At 41.7% G+C, this 20375-nt stretch overlaps 3 protein-coding genes across 3 annotated transcripts; all 3 read right to left on the minus strand.

Annotated features, from left to right (window-relative positions):
- Window positions 1–3928: 3928 nt before the first annotated feature.
- On the minus strand, window positions 3929–5452 carry spi2 (Spi-2 proto-oncogene; the record flags this gene model as incomplete). The annotated part of the gene is made up of 3 exons (XM_083999367.1): window positions 3929–4236; window positions 5074–5158; window positions 5435–5452. 3 exons carry the CDS (start codon window positions 5450–5452, stop codon window positions 3929–3931), a joined length of 411 nt encoding a protein of 136 aa, XP_083855493.1.
- A 1481-nt stretch (window positions 5453–6933) lies between these two features.
- Window positions 6934–8325, minus strand: spic (Spi-C transcription factor (Spi-1/PU.1 related); the record flags this gene model as incomplete). The annotated part of the gene is made up of 6 exons (XM_083999368.1): window positions 6934–7451; window positions 7540–7645; window positions 7737–7813; window positions 7896–7983; window positions 8081–8165; window positions 8318–8325. The coding sequence occupies 6 exons, from the start codon at window positions 8323–8325 to the stop codon at window positions 6934–6936; spliced, it is 882 nt and encodes a 293-aa protein (XP_083855494.1).
- A 6709-nt stretch (window positions 8326–15034) lies between these two features.
- Window positions 15035–20364, minus strand: LOC311006838 (uncharacterized protein). The gene is made up of 2 exons (XM_083999821.1): window positions 20140–20364; window positions 15035–16185 (listed from the first exon to the last, which is right to left on the minus strand). The coding sequence occupies exon 2, from the start codon at window positions 16004–16006 to the stop codon at window positions 15239–15241; it is 768 nt and encodes a 255-aa protein (XP_083855947.1). The 5' UTR covers window positions 16007–16185; window positions 20140–20364; the 3' UTR covers window positions 15035–15238.
- Window positions 20365–20375: the final 11 nt, after the last annotated feature.

The following is a 20375-nucleotide window of genomic DNA, read 5'->3' on the forward strand; positions in this document are numbered from 1 at the left end:
GCTTTCAGGCCTTATATAGAGAGGTGACATGCTCCTCCTCTCTGTAATACACAGAACAGCTCTGTCTTATAGCATCACTGTCGCCTGCCCCACTACCCACCGAATGACATCACCCATTTTCTTAGATCTTGGCTGTGAAACTGCTTCTTAGATTTTACCTAAAGGTTAAGACAATACTAAGATCAAGCATCAATGATTGTGATGTCAAGATTTCGTTGCGACTTCCACGGCCTCTCAAGCAGTCTGTCTTTGAGGTGGCAGTGCCAAAGTGAAGACGGAGCTTAGGGAACCTGTTGCTGCAACTCAACATCATCTGGGAAGGCACAGTGGTTGTTGTTGGCTTTTATGTAAATGAGCACATATTACAGCTGGATTTTTTAATGACTATACCACACATTTCTGTTGGTTACCAAAGAAGTCTTAATCTTAACCCTAACCCTAACCCTAACCTCTAACCTTTCTTGCTGCATCAATATATTCAAATGATTTCCCAAATTTAAACCCTAATCCCAACCAAACCCTAACTAACCCCAACCCTAACTCTAGATAGCTTTTAACTTCTCAGATTATTATAAACTGCAGCACTGTATTTCTGGCTTCCGACCCTCAATTAAACACATCTACATGTATTACTTGGACTTACTAAATTTAAGAGAGTCGTTTCCAGTCAGGACGTCCGCCAAGTTCATTATAATCTACTCAAGATGTAAACATGAAATAATCGAGCATGTAGGCTGCATACAGTACAGTTGGAAACAACTGGCCATTGTTGTTCAAACATGAGTAAATAATGTATTGAGGGACTATTTGTGGCTGCAGATTTAGTGTGCTAGCAAGTATTTAAAGCTGCAGGACGGTGTGTGTGGGATCAACTCAAAATAAACTACAGTGCCCATGCCCATTGTAATCAAAGGAATGTGTCACCCAGGAAAGATATTAATCATATATTTGGTGAAATAATAATTTTGTTAAATTATATGTAGCACAATTTTAGATTTTGCACAAATTTCCCAAACTGAAAAAAAAGAGTTTAAAGTATTGTCTGGCCTGTATGGTAGCCTGTTTTAGCTAAGAATAGATTTATTATCAGAGCTTCCAGATAGCTTCCAGGTCTTCGGGTGGGGCATCAGACTTCTTATTGGACGACAGAAGTAGGTGAAGGAGACTGGGAAATCAGGTGGTGGGATATAAAAGAAGGAGGTGTCGTCATTGTCACAGGTCTGAGGCTGATGTAATATTTTCCTGACAATCCCGTGTTGTGCTCAGATGATATACAACATATTCAGAGAATCTTTGGATATATTATGAAAGAAAATCTGAGATGACATGCAGCAATGCCAGATGCCAGGTATCAGTTTAATCCGGGCGTAATGTTGTCCAAGAACAGCAGGCTTTCCGACTTGGCAAATAAATAGTGGGGAGATGCCTGGGCGGTGGTTATATGGCCTATTCTTAGAGGGCTGTCGTAAACCTTGACATTTGACATGTGTATCTGACATGAAAAGAAGGTTTCATTGTGAATTGTCATCGAAGCGGCAACTTTGGTCCTCATGATCTCTTTAGCACAAACAATGCAGCTGTTTTATCAAGTGTAGTCTCTGATAAGATCATGACGTTTATTAAACCATTAGGCTAAAACCTGCTGGATTTACAAGCACTGACAAGTCCAATGTTTTTAATCAAATCATTGAAGCATTGTCACACCCATTCACAAATGTAATGTAAAATGTCCAATACATATATGAAACCTATTAGAAATTGGAATCATTTCCACATCAAAGTTCCCAAAATCTGAAATAAATATGTTTAGATTTAATAACAAAAACATATACAGCAAAAGCATAAACAAATAGAATGGTTTATATCTATATGTGCTGTTAAAATAAACTTGCACAGATAAATTGAACAAATACGATCAACATAGTTGCAATATCTTATATCAAATCATATAGGCATTTTTAAAATATATAACATATATGATAGTAATATAAGTGACATTTATTTCAACATAGCCCTTGATATAGGCAGATATGTCATATATTACATTTCTAATGCGTCTACAGGGAATATCACACCCCCATGAGCACGTTGTTGATCTCAGTGTTGAAGAGCACGTGAAAAATGCTTGAATTAATTCCTCAGACGACCAAACGGCACAGTCAAGAAAAGGCACAGCTCTATTTCTGGGGCCCCCGGCCGAATCCCGTCTGTTGGCAGGAATGCAGCTTATTCCTGCTCGTCAGAAATTAACCATCACCATCCATCACACACGAGAAGATCCTTTACATGAGTCACTCTTAGTCTTAACTATAAAATAAGATCCATAATGCAAACTGACACATCTCATGTAACATGGAAGTCTTCAATTAAGAACATACTCTCTCCATAAGAGACTGTTTTCACAATTCAGATGAAAGTACGACGTGGCCTTTCTTGGTAACAGACACCCGTAGCTCAGTTAGCCCATTTATAACTTAGCGTGGGCTCCAGCAGTAAATACTAGGCTTAGGGAAGTATCATGTGGGTCCGCTACAAAGAGCACAAAACCATTTGGTATTGCCTGGGCCGGCCGAGAGTTCACATCACAGAGGCGATTTAGCCATGAGGTCAGGCCAAGCAGGGGAAAGAAAAACAGACCCTGGAGGCAGTGAGACGGACGACACTGACACCCTCTGGTCTCTAACAGCCATTAAAGTTGTTATATAAACAGAGACACACATACACACCTACACACACCTGTCAACTGAGGCTGCACCACTTATTCAATTACAGTTATTGTTAAAATATCCTTTGGAAGATGTATTATTGCACAAGAAATCGAGGCCTATAGAGACTTGTGAACCAGATCAACAGAAAATATAGTATATGTTTACATTCAATGGCTGCATATTTTCTGTATCACATGACCTCAAAATAAACACTGCACACAGCTGAGGCTATTGTTAACACTGCAATGCATTACAGGATTGGGAAGTTACTTTTCCACTTTAGTAGATGACTATTTCCCCTTTTTATATGGTGTAATCAGCAATTTCAATGTTTTAATGACCTCATCAAGGTAGAGCAACTTCGATTTTTTTTTTAGAGCTTTCAGTAAAATGTATTTAGTCTGTCTGTGTCCTGTAGATATTTCACAACCTCGCTGCAGTTTAGATGCATGATTTTGTCCAGTTTGTTATTTTACCACATGATGCTCAATGAAGATTCAAATGAATTCCTTGCACCTGCTTCAAAAAGCCACCACTGTGCATGCAGTCTGTAAGCATTTATCAATCATCATACAGGTCATTGATTAGCTCTGAAATGATACAGTGGCCATAAGGACAAGTATTCATTATTGATTTAAGGGTTTGTTTATTCCTAAGTGGAGCATACAAACTAAATATATGTGCAGACTCTTTGAAAATTAAAAAAATATGTTTAATGACAGAACAGGACACAAAAGGCAATATTACACACAGCAGTACATCACATGAAGTGAACTATTATCACATTACAAATGAGCGAGGAGGACTGTGCCTCTTCATTCATTTAGTGAATGTTCGGAAGTGGAGCAGCTTCCATTAACCAAAATCACCTGATTTAAACTGGATTTAAGTTTGTAAAGAGAGAATGTATCATCCTTCCTTATGGACATGGCTTTTTCATTTTGTAATTCTACACTCCTGCTCCCTTTTTATTGTATTTTAATGGATTTAAGAGCTTAAATGTTGTGCTATTTCGTGGCTTTATTCATATTTTCACCAGGTCTAGTGACAGTACTTTAAACAAGTAAGAGTAAAAATATCTTGGCTTTATTTACACCAGAAAGTGTCAGGAATACATTGCAGTTTGTCACACCAACAACAGAAAGATTAAAGTTTCAGTTCTTAGACATTAAAAACAGGTAAAAAGAGATCGTTTAGAGTTTTATATGAGACGAGCGGATCTACAATTCAGCTTGACGACACCTCTGCAGGAACATCAGGGTGTCGCGGCTGAACTGGTAGGTGAGCTTCTTCTTGACCTTGAAGATCTCCCCGGACCGGGCGTAGTTCCTGAGGGCCCGGGACATCTTCTGGTACGTCATGGGCCTCTTGTTGCCCTTCCTCAGGCCCCACAGCACCGCCACCTGGTCCTTGTTCCTGGAGGAGAACCGGAAAACCCCGTTGGAGGCCGGCACCCAGGACACGCAGTGGGCCATGTTGGGATCCTCCAGCACCTCAAAGAGGAAGTGAAAGAGTCGCACCTTTCTACCTGCAGCCATGGAGAGAGAGAGAGCAGTAAGAGAAATGTACTGTAGCTACATAATGAAGACTTGAAAGATGATTTTGGGAAGATCCCAGAGGCTGTTTCACGTCAAGAGCAGTTAGTGGTGGTTCCAGTTAATCATTTCCTCAAATGCATGAGCTATTCCCTGAAAACCTCTTCTCTGATGGGATAGCATTTAGAAGCTGTAAACAGTGCGGTTATCTGATAGATATGTAAAAACTGTTATTGAGCTAAGCCATGCACAGCTCCATTGTTTTTTACGGTAAAGGGAAGGTCTCTTATTTGCTCTCTTGGTATTGTTTCCCTCAGGCTACTAGCAACCGAGGCAATAACAGTATCTAGTGACCAGAAAAAGGAGAACTCACCGCTCCCCGTCGCTGTGGCCTGGTGTTTGGTTGACTGTCTTGTTGATACAAACTTTGGCACTGGACCATAATCAGATAATGTCTCTGTTGTGTTTTGGATGAGGGCTGGCCCGGCATCGTGTGCCAGGAAGGGCAGAGGCGCAGGCTTGATGCTCTTTGATGAAGGAAATGATGGACAACGTGAACAAGAGAGTGTCAGGCTGCAGGAAACTGAACATCTTTAACCGCAGAGAAGTCGTTTTCCACACAAGAGCGGAAAAAATCAAACATTTCAGTCCTTACTGGTGGCTCGTACCACATCCAGCGCTGTTCACATGATGCCTCCCCCACAGGTGTGCCTTTTGAATCCACACCTGCAGTCCAATACAGCTTGTCCACTGGAAAAAAAAAAAGAAAAGTTTCTTAAAGGTTAAGCTCTTTAAATGTGAGATTTGAACCTTTAAATCTTTCCTCTTACCGTTTTCTCCACTGTTTTGTCTGTAGTATTCCTCCAGGAACTCTAAGATCACCTCCAAGTCAGATTGAGTCTCCTGGAAGGAATTCTGTTGAAGATAAATGATGAAAAATTAGATGTTATTTCTATATAGTATATATGTTTTTTTAACCTATGAATTTCTAGCAGATTCTGCCGTTGTCCTTTCTATAAGTCTGATCTTTACCATGAGCGAAGAGGCTGATCCTGATGCAGCAGAGTCCTTGCAGTTTGGGAGGATTTCACAAAAGTGATGCTGAGACACTCAAGTGCCCCGAGTCTTATTATACCCCCCATGGGAGCGGGCTTTCTGCATAACACCAGACGTTTTCTAACTCGGGCTCACAGGAACAATGACCACCATCCCCACAAAGCCCCAACACCAGCACCAGTCACAACCCATCAACAAAGCCTCCCAGCGCTGACCACATCCTCCCCGCTGAACCAGATAAGACCTGGCCTGGAGGCAGCCGCTGCACAAAGCGGCTCTTTTCAGGAAAAACACACTTGCTGCCATATTTTTCCTCTCAGGATGTGTCTTAATTTCATATTTTCTAGTGCGCCTGTTGTAATATTTCACTAAAATGCCAAAAGCCTTCAACACACTCTTTTTTATTTTTGTGTTATGATGGCGGCAGGTTGTTGTACTGTAGGCTAGTTGTTGATGTTGTTGTTGTTGGACCAACACCATGAGAGCAGCAGCACAAATGTGTTTTTATCGGTTTATCTGTAGAAGGAAACGTGGATTGATTTATTGATTGTCATAAAACATTCTAAAATATAACGAAGAAAGGATGACTTAACCATTAATCATTATATAATGTAATGCTGTGACATAACATATAACACTTTAGTATTATAAAATAAGATTATTATTATTACCTACTGCCGTATAAAGTTGAACAAAAAATTATAGTCAATTATTTTTTGACTATTATTATTATTATTATACTGCTAATTGTCTGTAAAAATGTTTGCAACTTTATAGAAAATGTCAAAATGTCCTAGATGAGAAAATATATATTCAGTGAGAACTTAAAAAAAAAATTTATGATTAACAATTGTACTGTTTTAATTTCCAGTTCACACGGCAGAAAACAAACATAGTGCATTGTCGTCCCAAATGACTTTAATTTGTGCTGTGACAAAGAGCCACTGTCAGGCCTCTCGTTCTGGTTCCTAATGTTTTATAGAGTCTGACAGGAAAGGTCAAACCTGTTAAGTCTTGAATATGTTTAAAGATACAAACAGTGACGGCTGCATGTCACATATAACTGGAGTTTATTAGTGAAATCTCATCTTGTTTTTTTTTAAATGGATCCAGTCCAGTGTCTTTTATCTGGAGAGTTTTATTTTGTGTTGTATTGAAGAATTCACAATTAGTTCTCAAAATCCCTTAACAAAGTTGTGAATTCATGTATATACACACTGATAATGGCCATGTTTACAGAGGCAAATACTAGTTTTTAGAATAAGAATCAAACTTTGATTAGAAATAAACACACAGAGTTTGAGAGTCAAGTCCTTGAAACCTTGTTGAAATAGCACAGTGTGTTATTTGCTATGATGGTGTCTAATTACAGTGATCAAAATCAACTTAAAGAGTCAGAGTGAAGCAGTTTTTATTTAAAGGTTTTCTATAAAACAAAAGAGAACAAGTTAGAAAAGTGACAAAAATAAAGATCCACTTACAGACTTCAAGTATTTATAAATTAATTTACAACAATACTCCTCTATATGAAGAGCAAAACTCCCCAATAAAGGGTATTCAAACACTTCTGGATGTTAATAATAGTCCCGCTGCGATGTGAAATCAACCAAAACCCATGCCATGCAGCTGCGGCCTTAGAGTTTGACCGAGTTGTGTGAGGTGAAGCTGGAGGCCAGGTCGTAGTCCTCCTGCAGCTGGTAGTGTCCGTACCAGCTGTGCCAGTCCACCGCCGCCGAGCTGTAGTAGCTCTGCTCGGCTGGACTGGGCTGCTGTTGCTGCTGCTGCTGTTGCTGCTGCTGCTGCTGGCCGTGCGCCTCCTCCCGGCCCGGGTGGCAGGGCAGGTGGTGCAGCGACACCTGCGTGGAGCCGAGCCGGTGCAGGATGTCTGGGTTGAACTGGTACGTGAGCTTGCGGCGCACTTTGATGATCTCGCCGGTGCGGCTGTAGTTTCTCAGGGCTCTGGCCATCTTCTGATACGTCATGGTCTTGCGGTTCCCTTTGCGTTGGCCCCAGCACTCGGCCAGCTTCTCCTTGTTCTTGGAGATGAAGTGGAAGGTGCCGCTGCCGCTGTCCGTCCACTGGATGGAGTCGCCCATGTTGGGGTCATTCAGAGCTTCGTGGAGGTATTCATAAAGTCTGAGCTTCTTACGACCTGAGGGCGGTGAATTTGTCTTTTTACTCTTCATGGAACGAGAGAAAATTCTTGAAAACCTCATGAAAAGTCTCATGTGTGAGCTCACCTTTGCTGTTCCTCTGTGGCGGCAGGATGGAGTAGAAATGAGGGGACTCGGTTTGGACGGGGTGACCCAGAGAGACATCGGGGATGACCTGGTGCCAGGGCTGCTGCTGCAACAGGACACACACAAACACACACACTTTCAATCAGAAAAGCTCCAAGGTTAATTGTTGAATCTCTCACTCCGTGTGCTCCACTTACCGCTGTGTCGTTCCAGTCGTAGACGGCAGCTGGAGCGTCGGTCTGGTGGGTGACGAGGCAGGCGTAATGTGCGTACTCTGAGGGGAAGAAGCACAGTTTGTTAGGATTTGTCGATCGTAAACTGTGCACAGAAAATGTGAAGTGTTTCTCTCCTTTTACCTGACTCGTAGTATGAATTATTTGAATGCTGCTGAATCACATCGATCGCATCCTGGAAGTGTTGGTTGATGTCGGTGTCCAAAGACGCCTAGAAGCAAAGAAACATTAATATCAGCTGTGATATAAAGATGAATCTGTAGGGAAGTAAAGCAGCTCTTCAGCTCTTCAGCTTCCCGACAACTCACCATCTCGTCTTCCTGAGTCTTCCCCCTCGGTCGAGGCCGTTTCTGCACTAATAGGTGAAAGCTGCCACAGCAGTGCAGGTGTACACTACGTGAACAGGTATATATGTAGTTTCAGACCTCCAGTGCCTGTTTGCCATTCGTAAAGAGGCCGGACGGTCAATTTAAATGTGTTAACGTCACGACGCTCTGCAGGCCGTATACACTTCTTCTTTTTTGAGAAGCACAGATCAGATGCACCTGAACATCGCACTCTCTCTCGTAGCGGAGATCACAATCTACAAACAACAAAAACTTCCTTTATTGCACTCTCAACCCAGGAATAACTCCAGACCTGGGAATTTGCATACTGGGCGAGATGTGATCTGACAAACATCTATAATCGCTGCTGTTCAGTAAATCTCTTTTATTGTAAAAAGTTAAAGGTTTTGCCTAAAGAATGGCTGTGGGTATTTGTTTTCTGACAGTAAAACAAAATAGAAAAGTAAATACTGGTATGAAAAGATGTGACCCGGTGGCCGAGCTCGTGCGGGAAACACTAGCAATAGGTAACCACTAACTTACAATAAGTCAATGGGACATTAATCATCTGCCACGGCTGATGAAGAAAAGTTGAGTTTGACTCAAAAAATGTATTTAAAAGTATAATTGCATTATAAATATCAAAAATATACAGGCACATTTTCCTTTTGCATGTTTTATTTTGAAAGTCTGCCATACATTTTGACAAAACTTCGAATAAAAACTGTAAAATATTGAATTAAAAGTTAAAAGTGAAATGGAAAAAATGTGCATTCTTCATGTGCAACATAAACTTCCTCTTCTTTGTCTCTCCTTTTTTTCTTTATGTCACTTTTCTGTCATTGAGCAGTTCCAGATCTATTTTTGGATCTATTCCTTTGAATCAGAGTTTCACTTTTGATTTTATTTGATTTAATACAATTTAATAGTTTTTTTTGCAGCTAGAATTAAACATGTTTCATCATTTATGTGCATCGCTCATTATGTGACCTCTCACCTCAGTGCAGAGCTACAGAGGCCACTTCAGATAAGAGTCGTGACTATTTGTGTTGTCAATTGAGCAGAATGCCATAAACAGAGCTTCAGACAAATGTGATTGTAAAGGTTAATGGTTAATATTGTGGTGATCTCTGTTAAACTCTGACTCACGGCGCCAAACCCTCCCTGTTCAAATAAAAAACAGGCTTTTTGAGAAGTTCATTTATCTCCGGCGTGCAGTTTTAAATATCAACTGACTTGCCGCTGAAGTTCCCCTTTCAGCCCTGTTAAAGTGCGGGGCGGGAGGCCGAGACAAAGACATGGAGGCGAAGAGATGAGAGATGATATCAGAGAGGAGTGATTATCAGGTGACAGGTTCACGCTGACGACTCCATTAGACGAGGACGTGATTTGATTCAGATCAGTAACTTGTTTGATTTTCACTCATTAGGACCAGACAGAACAGAAATGTAGACTCTCCCTCTCTTTTCCCCTTTCTCTCTGTGTGTGTGTGTGTGTGCAGAGATGGACAGAGTACTCTACCCCGGTACTTGAGTAAGAGTACAAATACTACTGGTCAAAATTGACTCCGTTACAAGTAAAAGTAGCTCAGTCAACATGTTACTCGAGTAAGAGTAAAAAAGGAACTTGCATTTAAAGGTACATGCTTTTAAATTTCTTATTGTTCACATCAATGAATTACTATAATTTTTACTAAATGAATTTAAGGAGCTTTTAACTCTTGTTTCTGAGAATGAACTCTTTGAATCCACCTGCACTGATGTGCTGCTTTTAGGGGTTAGGGTTTCCTTCTTGTGTTCAATAGTATTTTAGAAAAAAAAAGAGCAGACCTGAAAGTAACGAGTACTTTTCAGCCTTCCTAGAAATTAACTCGAGTAAAAGTAAAAAATATTTGTCTTGGAAATGTATTCAAGTAAGAGTAATAAGTACCAAAGAAATATAATACTCAAGTAAAGTACAAATCCTCTGGATATGTACTTAAGTACAGTACTCAAGTAAATTTACTCTGTTACTGTCCACCACTGTGTGTGTTTGAGTGTGTGTGTGTGTTTGAGTGTGTGTGTGTGTTTCCTGCCTGTGCTGTGTGCTGATAAAAAAACAAAGAACCACAAACCTCGTCCTCCTCGTCTCCTGTTTCTTTCCCTTCAGAGTGAAAGTTCATAAATTACAGCGCGAGGCCTGACAGATGTGAGCAGCTGCTCTGAGCTGCTCTGGGATCAGATCAGATCACATCGACTCTGTGTTGGTTTAACTTGTGTTGTGTTGTGTCATCACATCACATCAGTGTTGTGGTTTGATTCATCACAGTCTGTCGTCACCGTCTCATCTCCACCGATCACTGATCAATGAACTCATCTACAGCAGCAGAGCTCTATTCTAATTCTATTCTACTGTGTTCTGTTCTTCTTGTCTCTATTTTCTCTTCTATTTGATCTTATTCTGCTGTATTCTAGTGTATGATTGCTAATTTTATTCTATGGTTATGTTGTATTGTTTCTGTTTTACTCCTCAATTCATCTTCTATTCTGTTCTTATTCAACTATGTTGCCTATTCTATTCTATATGAATCTGTTCTTTTTGTTTCTGTTGCTTTTCTGTTCTATTCTTCTTAAATTATGTTGTCTATTGTGCTGTATTTTGTTCTGTTTTACTCATTTCTATTCTATGTGCTGATCACTGTTCTATTCATTTCTATTCTACTCTTCTATTCCTCTTGAATTATGTTGTCTATTCTATTCTGTTCTTTGTCTTCTAGTTTCTAGATTGTATCTTATCTATCTTATCTATTTATCTATTATATGTGGTTCTGTTCAGTTCATTTCTATTCTACTCTTCTATTCTATTCCTCTTAAATTATGTTGTCTATTCTATATAATTTCTGTTTTTTGTCTTCTATTTTCTAGATTTTATCTTACTGTATTCTTTTGTTCGATCGCCAATTCTATTTTATTTCAATCTATGACTTTGTTTTGTTTGTTTCTATTCTACTCTTCAGCTCATCTTCTATTCTGTTCTTCTTCAACTATGTTGTTTATTCTATGTGGTTCTGTTCAGTTCATTTCTATTCTACTCTTCTAGTCATGTTGTCTATTCTATTGTATTCTGTTCTATTCTGTTTTGCTCAGCTATATTCTATATTATTCTATTATATTTTTCTGTATTTATATTCTATTTCTCTCAATTATGCTGTCTATTATATTCTATTGAGTTCTACATGTTTTACATCATGAGAAGGACGGTGAGAAAACATGTGAATCATTGATCTGCTGCTTGTCTCTTCAAACCTGTTGCTGTTGTGTTGTGTTGTGTTGTGTTGTTTTGTTTTGTTTTGTTTTGTTTTGTTTTGTTTGTGTTGTGTTGTTTTTTCCACTTCACAAGGAATTTGTGTTAAAAAAAAAGTTGTGGATTGTTTTTACATCTATGGTTCACACACACTCTCTCTTCTCCTTTTCATTGTGTGTGTGTTTTGATAACACAATCACCTTAACTGGCATAAAAGAAGAGTTAGACTGTCTGATTTGAATTGAATAACAAATGTCACCACCTGTGACATTATACTCACTGATAATAATGTTTCACACACTTCTGCTGTGTCTAGTGAACATCAGATCGGACTAAAAAAGTCGTTTTTCTTCCTTTTAAACAAACTCTGACACTAATTAGCCAAGATTTATGGCCATTTGATGTGTGTGCTGCTGTTATCTGGGATATTATAATGTTGGGTGCCAGTGTTTATTGTGTGGTCAGGTGTGTGTGTAGGTGTGTGTGTGGGGAGCGTGGGGGAAAAGAGACACACAGATTATGTGTTGGTTTTTTTTCTGGCGCAGCCGAGCCGCTGCAGCTTTATCTTTCCAAACAAAGAAGCACTTTCCTTCCCCTTCTCGGCTGAATGGCTGCGTGCATGCTGGCACCCATGTGGGAACGGCTGCACAGTCCGGCCCATTGTTCTTCTTTATTTACTGGCACTTGATGAAAATCAAGAAGTGTCAGAGAGCCACGGTGTATAATTAGTGTATCTGGCTCAGCACTGGTGCAACCGCAGACTAATAATCATTATCTGTGAGATCATGTTCGTGTCCTGGGTGATTACAGTGGAAAAAAACTGGGCATAGTTGGCTGAGACCGACTCTGCTGCAGTTTACACACAATTATTTGCCTGTAGGTACTTCAGGTTTTCACAAAACTCATTTAATGATACCAGCCTTCAAGCTTTTTTTATTCTTTTGCACTGAAATTAAAATTGTTCCCTTGTTAATCCAGAAGGCCCCACCTCTAAAATTTAACACTATCAATCATTTATCAGTAAAATTCAACCTATACTCTACTACAAGTTGTTCACTGTGTAGAATCTATCATGATTTATCTGTTGTTGACATCAAGGAAATAACTTTGTCGTTTGGTTAAACAGCTGCAATGTGCAGCAGGACGTCCTGTTGTGGTGCTGTAACGGTGCTGAGTGACCAGCAGGAGGCAGAACAGAGCATTAAAACCCAAACACACGTCGGCCTCTTTCCCAAAATTCCTGCCCTGAGGAGACGAGTGAGCTCAGAGTTTATCTGCTGCTCGGCTCGGCTCGGCTCGGCTCACTGTGAACCACTGAGAAGATAAACTTAGATTTTAATCTGTCACTGTCTCTGTGTCCGACTCTCGCTCTCCTGACACATGGAGGTCAAAGATCAGGTCATGTGACTTATGACTGATGTGTTTTTGTTTTTAAATTTAAATATGTATCTTCACAATCTAGGGAAAATTGCCCCGAGACTTTTGGTGGGTGCTGTTTATATTGATAACATACTCTGACAGGCTGGAAATATATTTACCAGGTCTTTCTATGGGTTCTCTCTGGGTTCTCCGGCTTCCTCCCACAGTCCAAACACACGCTCACTGGGTTGATTTAGGCTGATTAATGTAAATGTGAGTGTGTGAGGTTGTTTGGCTCTATATGTCCAGGGTGTATGAAGTCATCTGTGACCCAATTGTAGAGCAAAATGGATGGATTGTGGGAAAGTGGCTCCATATTTTTAGATCCTGCTACAGTATGAAAATAAACAGGTAACCCTTTAATTTACAGGCCGTTAATTATGTGATAATATCAAGAAATAACAACTAATTGCATATTAATGTCAAGAAATAGCCTAGAAATAACGGTCAATTTCATAGTAATGTCATGTTTTTCATAAAGGCAAAATATTACACATGCTCTTCATGCTTTTCTCCACTAAGTCCTTGATATATCTAGGCTATCAATCGTTATTTGGCTATATTTCTCAACATTACTATGAAATTGATCGTTATTTCTAGGCTATTTCTAGACATTATGATGCAATTAATTGTTATTTCTTGGCTATTTCTTGACATTATCACGTAATTAACTGTCTGTAAATTAAAGGGTTACCAATAAATACAGAGAAAACTTGGGAGGAAGCTGAAAAAACCTGGAGAGATCCCCCATAGGCACTGGGAGAACACGCAAACTCCACTGGGCCACCCCTTATTTCCGCATTTAGTACCTATAGGCTACATGCATATATCTACGGTGGCCCTGAGGGCTCAACACACTACAACTTAAGGATGCAGAAACGCTACAAATTCTGGAGACAACTTCATCAAACTGACACATGTGCTGCAAAAACTCGACAGAAGTGTTTCCATGGACACAGAAAAATGGCGGAGTCGACTGATGCTAAGCTAACGGTAGGCTACATATTTGCAGAAATATGCTGAATCAGGTGATATTGACGCTTATAATAACCCAAAACAAACAGGTGACCATCTTCAGAACTTGTTAAGTGAAGAAGCACTGAACAAAGGCGGTCCGTCACTTTTTGTGTCCCCAGAAACACTTGAAACATGAAGTTGTTTCCTTTAGTTGTGACTTTGCGTGTGTTTTCTTTAGGTACAGCGTGTTGACCTCTCAGGGCCACCGTACAATAATAGGCCTTGTGTGAATTCAGTCTAGTGCCAATATCTTTGCTAGTGCGTGTTGGATCCCACACGTACAGGAAGTAGAGGTAGATTTTGGCTGCGTATCCCGGCAGCGGTTTTGTAAACATGACTCAGGCAAAAGAGGAATTGGTGTCTAATTTCATCTCCGGTGCTGATTTTTCTGTTGAAGTAAATAAATGAGAGACAAAGAGACGTCAAACCAACAGTTCAAGTTTCAGGATTCTTTTTAAAATTGTACCGTACGTTGATTTTACATTCTCGGTTTTAATTTTTTACATTTTCCTCAGAGATCTGTTATGACTAGAGAGAAAACAAAACAAAACAAAACAAAAGAAAAAAAAAAAAAAAAAAACAAAGGCCATGAGCTCTGCTGTGAGCTGAGGTAGCACAAGACGAATCCCAACCATCAGATTAAAGGGATAGTTCACCCAAAATTCAAATTTCACTCATTATCTACTCACCCTCATGTCGAGTAAGAGCTGTGAGAATTTTCAGAGTCCTCCGTGCCTTCTCTGAGTTACGGAGGGGTCCGCGCAGCAGTATTTGTCCATATAATGGTTGTCAATGGATACCAACTTTCTTCGTCCAAAAAGACACACCAAAAGACATCCAAATACCTCCATACTGCTCGTCTGTAATGTCCCTCTTGTATTGAAGCCCCGACATGAGAAATTGTTCCGAAAAAAATTAAATAAGTCTATATTTTAAGCTTGTTTGTAGCGGAAGCTCCCAGTGTCTCGGTTCACTGCTCTTCCTGTGTCATGTCGGGGCTTCAATACAAGAGGGACATTACAGACGAGCAGTATGGAGGTATTTGGATGTCTTTTGGTGTGTCTTTTTGGACGAAGAAAGTTGGTATCCATTGACAACCATTATATGGACAAATACTGCTGCACGGACCTCCCCCCCCGTAACTCAGAGAAGCCACGGAGGACTCTGAAAATTCTCACAGCTCTTAGTCGACATGAGGGTGAGTAGATAATGGAGTGAAATTTGAATTTTGGGTGAACTATCCCTTTAATGCGTCTAACAGTGGCTAACAGTACAAAGAGTGTCAGAGAGAGTAACATCCAGAAGTGGAATAAATCGTTTGGAATAGATTTAAAAACAGAGAAGATGTGTTTTAAAGGGTGGAGGAGGAGGAGGAGATGAGAGATGGGAGATGGAGATGGGAGATGGGAGATGGGAGGTGTTTTACTTCCTGCAGTAGGCCACAGCTCCGTAGGCCACCACTCCAACCACCGCCACCAGAGCAGCGCCTCCACACAGCAGCTCTGTGGAGCTCAGGGCTTTGCCAGTCTTGGTGGCGGCCGGCTGCGTCTGTGGCTCCTCGGCTGCTGCTGCTGCTGCTGCTTGAGACTCGAACTCTTTCTCTGAATGTTCCTCCACATCCGAGAGGGGGATCTGAGACAGGCCGCTCTCCGCCGGCGGCTCGGTGGCCAGCGGCGCCAGGATGGACGGAGGGTGGAGCCCCTGGAGGGAGAACAGCGGCGGCTCCTCGGCTTCAGAGGCCGTGGTGGAGGGGACCGGCGTGGACGTGGTGGAGGGGGGGTCCAGCCTGACGATGGGCAGAGGCGGCAGCGCCATCGGAGGGACCACCTGCCTGAACTCCGCGGGCCTCGGCTCCTCCACCGACACAAGGAGCTCCTCAGTTTCTGGGGCCTGGAGCTCCTCCTGCTCCTGCTCCTCCTCCTCCCTGAGCTCCACCAGCTCCCTCTCCCCACCCAGCACGCTCAGCACGCTCGTCTGCAGCTCCTCGTCTTCGTCCTCCTCCTCCTCCGCTCTCCTCGCCGCCGCCGCCGCCGCCTCCTCCTTCTCCGCCTCCTCCAGCATCTCCACCTCCTCCCGGTCCAGGTGCACCATGTCGGAGTTGGAGGAGTGGTTCTCCTCCCCGGGGAGAACGGCGCCGTCGCTGCTGTCCAGGCTCTTGGCGTCCTCGTGGTCCTGGTCCACGTCTCCCATGGTGGACCAGGACTCTGCCAGCAGGCTCTCGCTCTGCCAGGGCTCGCTGTGGGTCAGGGGCAGAGCAGCGGGGCTGGAGCTGGAGGGGACGGAGGAGGAGCCGGCGGCCTCCTCGCCTCCTCCTTCATCCCCCCGGCTGGACTCGACTGGGGCCTTTCCCTCCAGAATGACGGCGGCTGCTGCAGAGACAAAGTGGTGAAACACGACTTAATACGTTTACAAGTCGGCCACATAAACAGGAGGTTTAGGTCATGTCAGTAGTTTTTATGTTTGCCGCATTTAAACCAACACTAAGGAACTTTTCAACCTTCATATAATATTTTCATAACTTTTGTGATGGTACATCGACTTACAACAGGTTGAATGACACCTCTGTCATGGCCTGAGGGGGGGTCTGTATCGCCTTCACTGGCACTAAGCAACTTTGAGGAGCATGGTGAACCTGGCTCTCACTTCAGTTTCACTTTCACTGTCGCAAGTCACGACGAGGAGGGAGCAGCAATGCGGCACCTTTCCTTCGGATTGTGCATGTGTGTTTACTGAGAAATGATCCACTGGTAACAGAAACTTAGTTTGGACGTCTTCTGTTAATTTCCATGCACCGGGAGATCAGGATGTTTATGGCGCTACGCTCTGGTGCTCATGGGAGATGGAGTCTCCCTTCAGGCAAAACACTGCCGCTTTGGGCCATTGGCGCCGCCAAACTCAACCAAAACTGAAAGTTCTTTAGTACTGCTTTAAAGGTAAATTGTGTAGGAATTACTCCCATCTAGCGTTGTGGTTGTATATCTCAAGCAACTCAATCTATTTTTCATGCTGCATTCACGTGAAATTGGGCAGACGGCAGACGGACGACAGCCGCTGCATGTAATGGCATAAACAAGCCTCTATGTGAACAAGTGGTTTGTCAGCACGAGGCAAAACAATACACGTGACAATATGTTGTTTTTCACAGACGCCACCTCGACCTGAGCCGACAGCTCCGGTGTCTCCGCTGAGTTTCCGTGGTTTCCTACCGTCACGCTGCCACTCAACGTAAAAACATGGCGGCACAACATGGCAGCCAGCACCGAGCTTTCCCGCTCCATGTAATTATGAATGATATGAACGGCAAATTCAGAAGTTACCGGAACACTTAAGTTTGTTGATGAGGGTGATTACTCATTAATGAAAAACAGACTTTTGAATGAAATAATCGATTTTCGTGAATAGATAACAGGAGAAGTCACACAATGTCCCTTTAAGAGGAGAATATTTTTACTCACTGCATTTATCTGACACTTTATACTCCATAAAGCTTTCTTTCTTTCCAAAAGATTTCATTTCAGGTTGAATTTAAAGAGGAGCTATGTAAGTCTGACCACTTTTCCACTGTTTTGCTAACCTTCTTCCCAGCCATGTGCATTTGTTTACAATGAAGCGCTAATTACGTGATAATGTCAAGAAATAGCCAAGAAATAACAAGTAATTGCGTCATAATCTCTAGAAATAACTGTCAATGTCATAGTAATGTCGAGAAATACAGCCAAGAAATAACGATTGATTGCGTAGAAACTGCCCAGAAATATCGGTCAGTTGCTAAGACTGCTGTCATTTTTGCCAAATTTCAACTCAAAACCCCAGATTCATTGTGTTTGGACTCAACTCTCCTATAAAAGGGGTTAAATTGAGTTATTTATAATATAAATTTACAGAAAAAGATGATGTTAGTATTAAAAAGCAGGTGTCATGGCGGACAACAGAGCTCACTCAGATCAACATGCAGCCAGGAGAAAACACAACAACAATAATTTTTCTGCACTAAATTAATTTTTTACAAACAAACCTGTGTAATTAGGGGAATGTAATTTTTTAAAAATATCCTCCACACAGCGGTTTTTGGTGAAATGACACAGCGACTTGCTCTCGTGCTATTTTCTGCTCGCTCTGACATCAGTGACGCTGTGATTGGAAAAAGTTGTTCACTGGCTTCTCTGCGTTACAGCGGCTGTGACTATCAATAGCCTCGACCTGCATAGTTTGCTATGTTTAGTCACTATATGCATCTCCATCTGTCGCCCAGGAGTGGAAGCTATCTCCACTATTTCACATGACGTGGGTATGTGTGTGTGTATGTGTGTGTGTGTGTGGGTGAGTGTGTGGGTGGGGGGCATGAGATGGAAGTGACAGATTATTTGTAAAGTCTGAAACTTTGAGATTCCAGCTGTTATTGTTTAACTCACATCGTTTCAACAGTTAATAATCCCATAATGCCTCCATGTGTGTGTGTGTGTGTGTGTGTGAATGAACGTTTGCATGAATTAAACCTGTGTCAAGGTGACCCCCTGCACCCACGTCTCAGCTTTGACTGCAGAAAGTCTCCGTCCTCACCCCTCCCTCCCCTCCCTCCCCCTGCCAACCCCAGAATAGATATACTCAACACTCTGAATGTTGTATCACGCTCACGACATGTGGCTCCGTCTGTGTTTTCTCTGGTTTCACATCACGACTCCTAACGACTACAAATCCCTTCGCAGCTTCTGCGCGGCTTAAATGTCTGTTACATTTACACTCAAAGCCGTGAATCCAAAACCTGATCACTGGGACAGAAAAACTAAATGGTTGTAATTGGTGATAGACTGAACTTGTTGCAGGAGGTTGGACTCAGCGGGTTAGGGGGGGGTGGGATTTAAAAAAAACTTTGTTTATTGTCATTTTTCATTAATAAATAATGAGGAAAACTGATTTTACTGAAGGTTTTGTGTTTACATATGAGCATCAAGCTGCTGCTGGGTCACATGTAACATGGTCTCATAGAGTTAAATAGTATTATTTACATTTACAGGCATCAGTAGAGACTGAGCATCTGAGCTGAACATCTGGATCAGTGCTGCCTGCCATGAACGAAATGAACCTTAAGGGGTCCAGATGTTTGTCAAAAATACATAGTTTTACCTGTTAAGGTGGAAATAATGACAATTAAACAACAAGAGAAAATAAAAAAGGTCATTTTACAGATGCCACAAAGACAAAACTTATATCTGAACACAACCCCAAACATGGATCAGACTTTTTTGGATTCAAATTTTTCTTTCTGTAATCTAATAAATCAGTTCAGTCACTAAATATAAATATAATATCCAAATATCTCTGAGTTTTCAACATAAAGAGTAAAAGTGCAGATTTTAATTTCACTTTCACACTGAACAGACGTGCGAACAGACGCTGCGTCTCTTGTGTTGCCTCACGAAAGGAAAACAAACCTTCTTCCTGTCAGTTGCGCAACAGCTGGTAACTGTTTGTGCAACACAACTGGACAAAATCAATACAAAAAAAAAGTCTGATAAGGTTATTGATGATCGGGTTTGTTTATCACTATTTTTTCTCCTGTTTATAATTTATTTTATAGTTTTTTGCCTTTTTAAAATTTTTAATTTGTATTTGCTGACTTTGATGACGACGTGTGGCTCCGCCTCTTTTCAGACGTCACTTATTTAATAGCTGCCATGTTGTCTCAGTGGAGGCCTGCAGACAGACTCAGGTCGACCGTAAACATTAAAGCACACACAGATTTTAAACCCTTAACACACATAGACACACATACACACACACATACACATAACACTCCTCTGTGTTTGTGTCCCAATCAACCTTTTCTATTCTGTGATCCTCCTTTACTAACCGGCCTACTTGAGTAATTGGATTCCCATTGATCCTATCCCAGAGATAAGAGACTGGTGGGGAAATAAAATGATCAGGCCTCTGTGTTGTGTGTTGTGTGTGTGTGTGTGTGTGTGTCTCTGTGTGATCAGGACAGACTCATATCAGAGGCCGCCGTTTACAAAAGCTCAGATTACAATGTCAAAGTGAGAGAATTTGGCTGATGAGGCGAATCCGCTCCGTCCCGACTTGAGCGAGGTGAGATTTTTGCCCTTCACTGCATCAGAGTGACCCATAATGACCCCTCTCTAAACCCTGACCTGTTTACACATGACACACAAGACACTAATTCATATCACATCCTCGATCTCAGAGTTCCTCTCTTTCTTTTTTTTTTTCTTTGTGGATTTCAAGCTTTGCTAATAAAAAACTTTAAAAAAAAACTTTCTGCAGTGTGAAGAAAGAATGACAACAAAACAGCGGTCCGGGCGTACCTGTGTCCTCCAGGTGAGCTGCTGCCTGAGCTGTCAGACCAGAGGCAGATGCTGGAAATCAGAGTGAGGCCGTGTGTTCAGGCACGAAGCTACAAAATAACAGAGAGGCAGACATGCATACTGGAGCTGGCACAGGAATAACAAGATGGACAAGCTGTGCAAAAGTCTCTCTCTCTCTCTCACTCCCTCTCTCTCTCTCCCTCTCTCTCCCTCGCTCCCTCTCCCTCTCTCCACCT

The sequence above is a fragment of the Trachurus trachurus genome (genome assembly GCF_905171665.1).
Source record: "Trachurus trachurus genome assembly, chromosome: 23".
Taxonomy (NCBI): domain Eukaryota; kingdom Metazoa; phylum Chordata; class Actinopteri; order Carangiformes; family Carangidae; genus Trachurus; species Trachurus trachurus.

Excerpts from the sequence above, each read along its gene's own strand:
- LOC311006838 (XM_083999821.1), bottom strand. The coding sequence starts at position 16,006 with ATGGGAGACGTGGACCAGGACCACGAGGACGCCAAGAGCCTGGACAGC.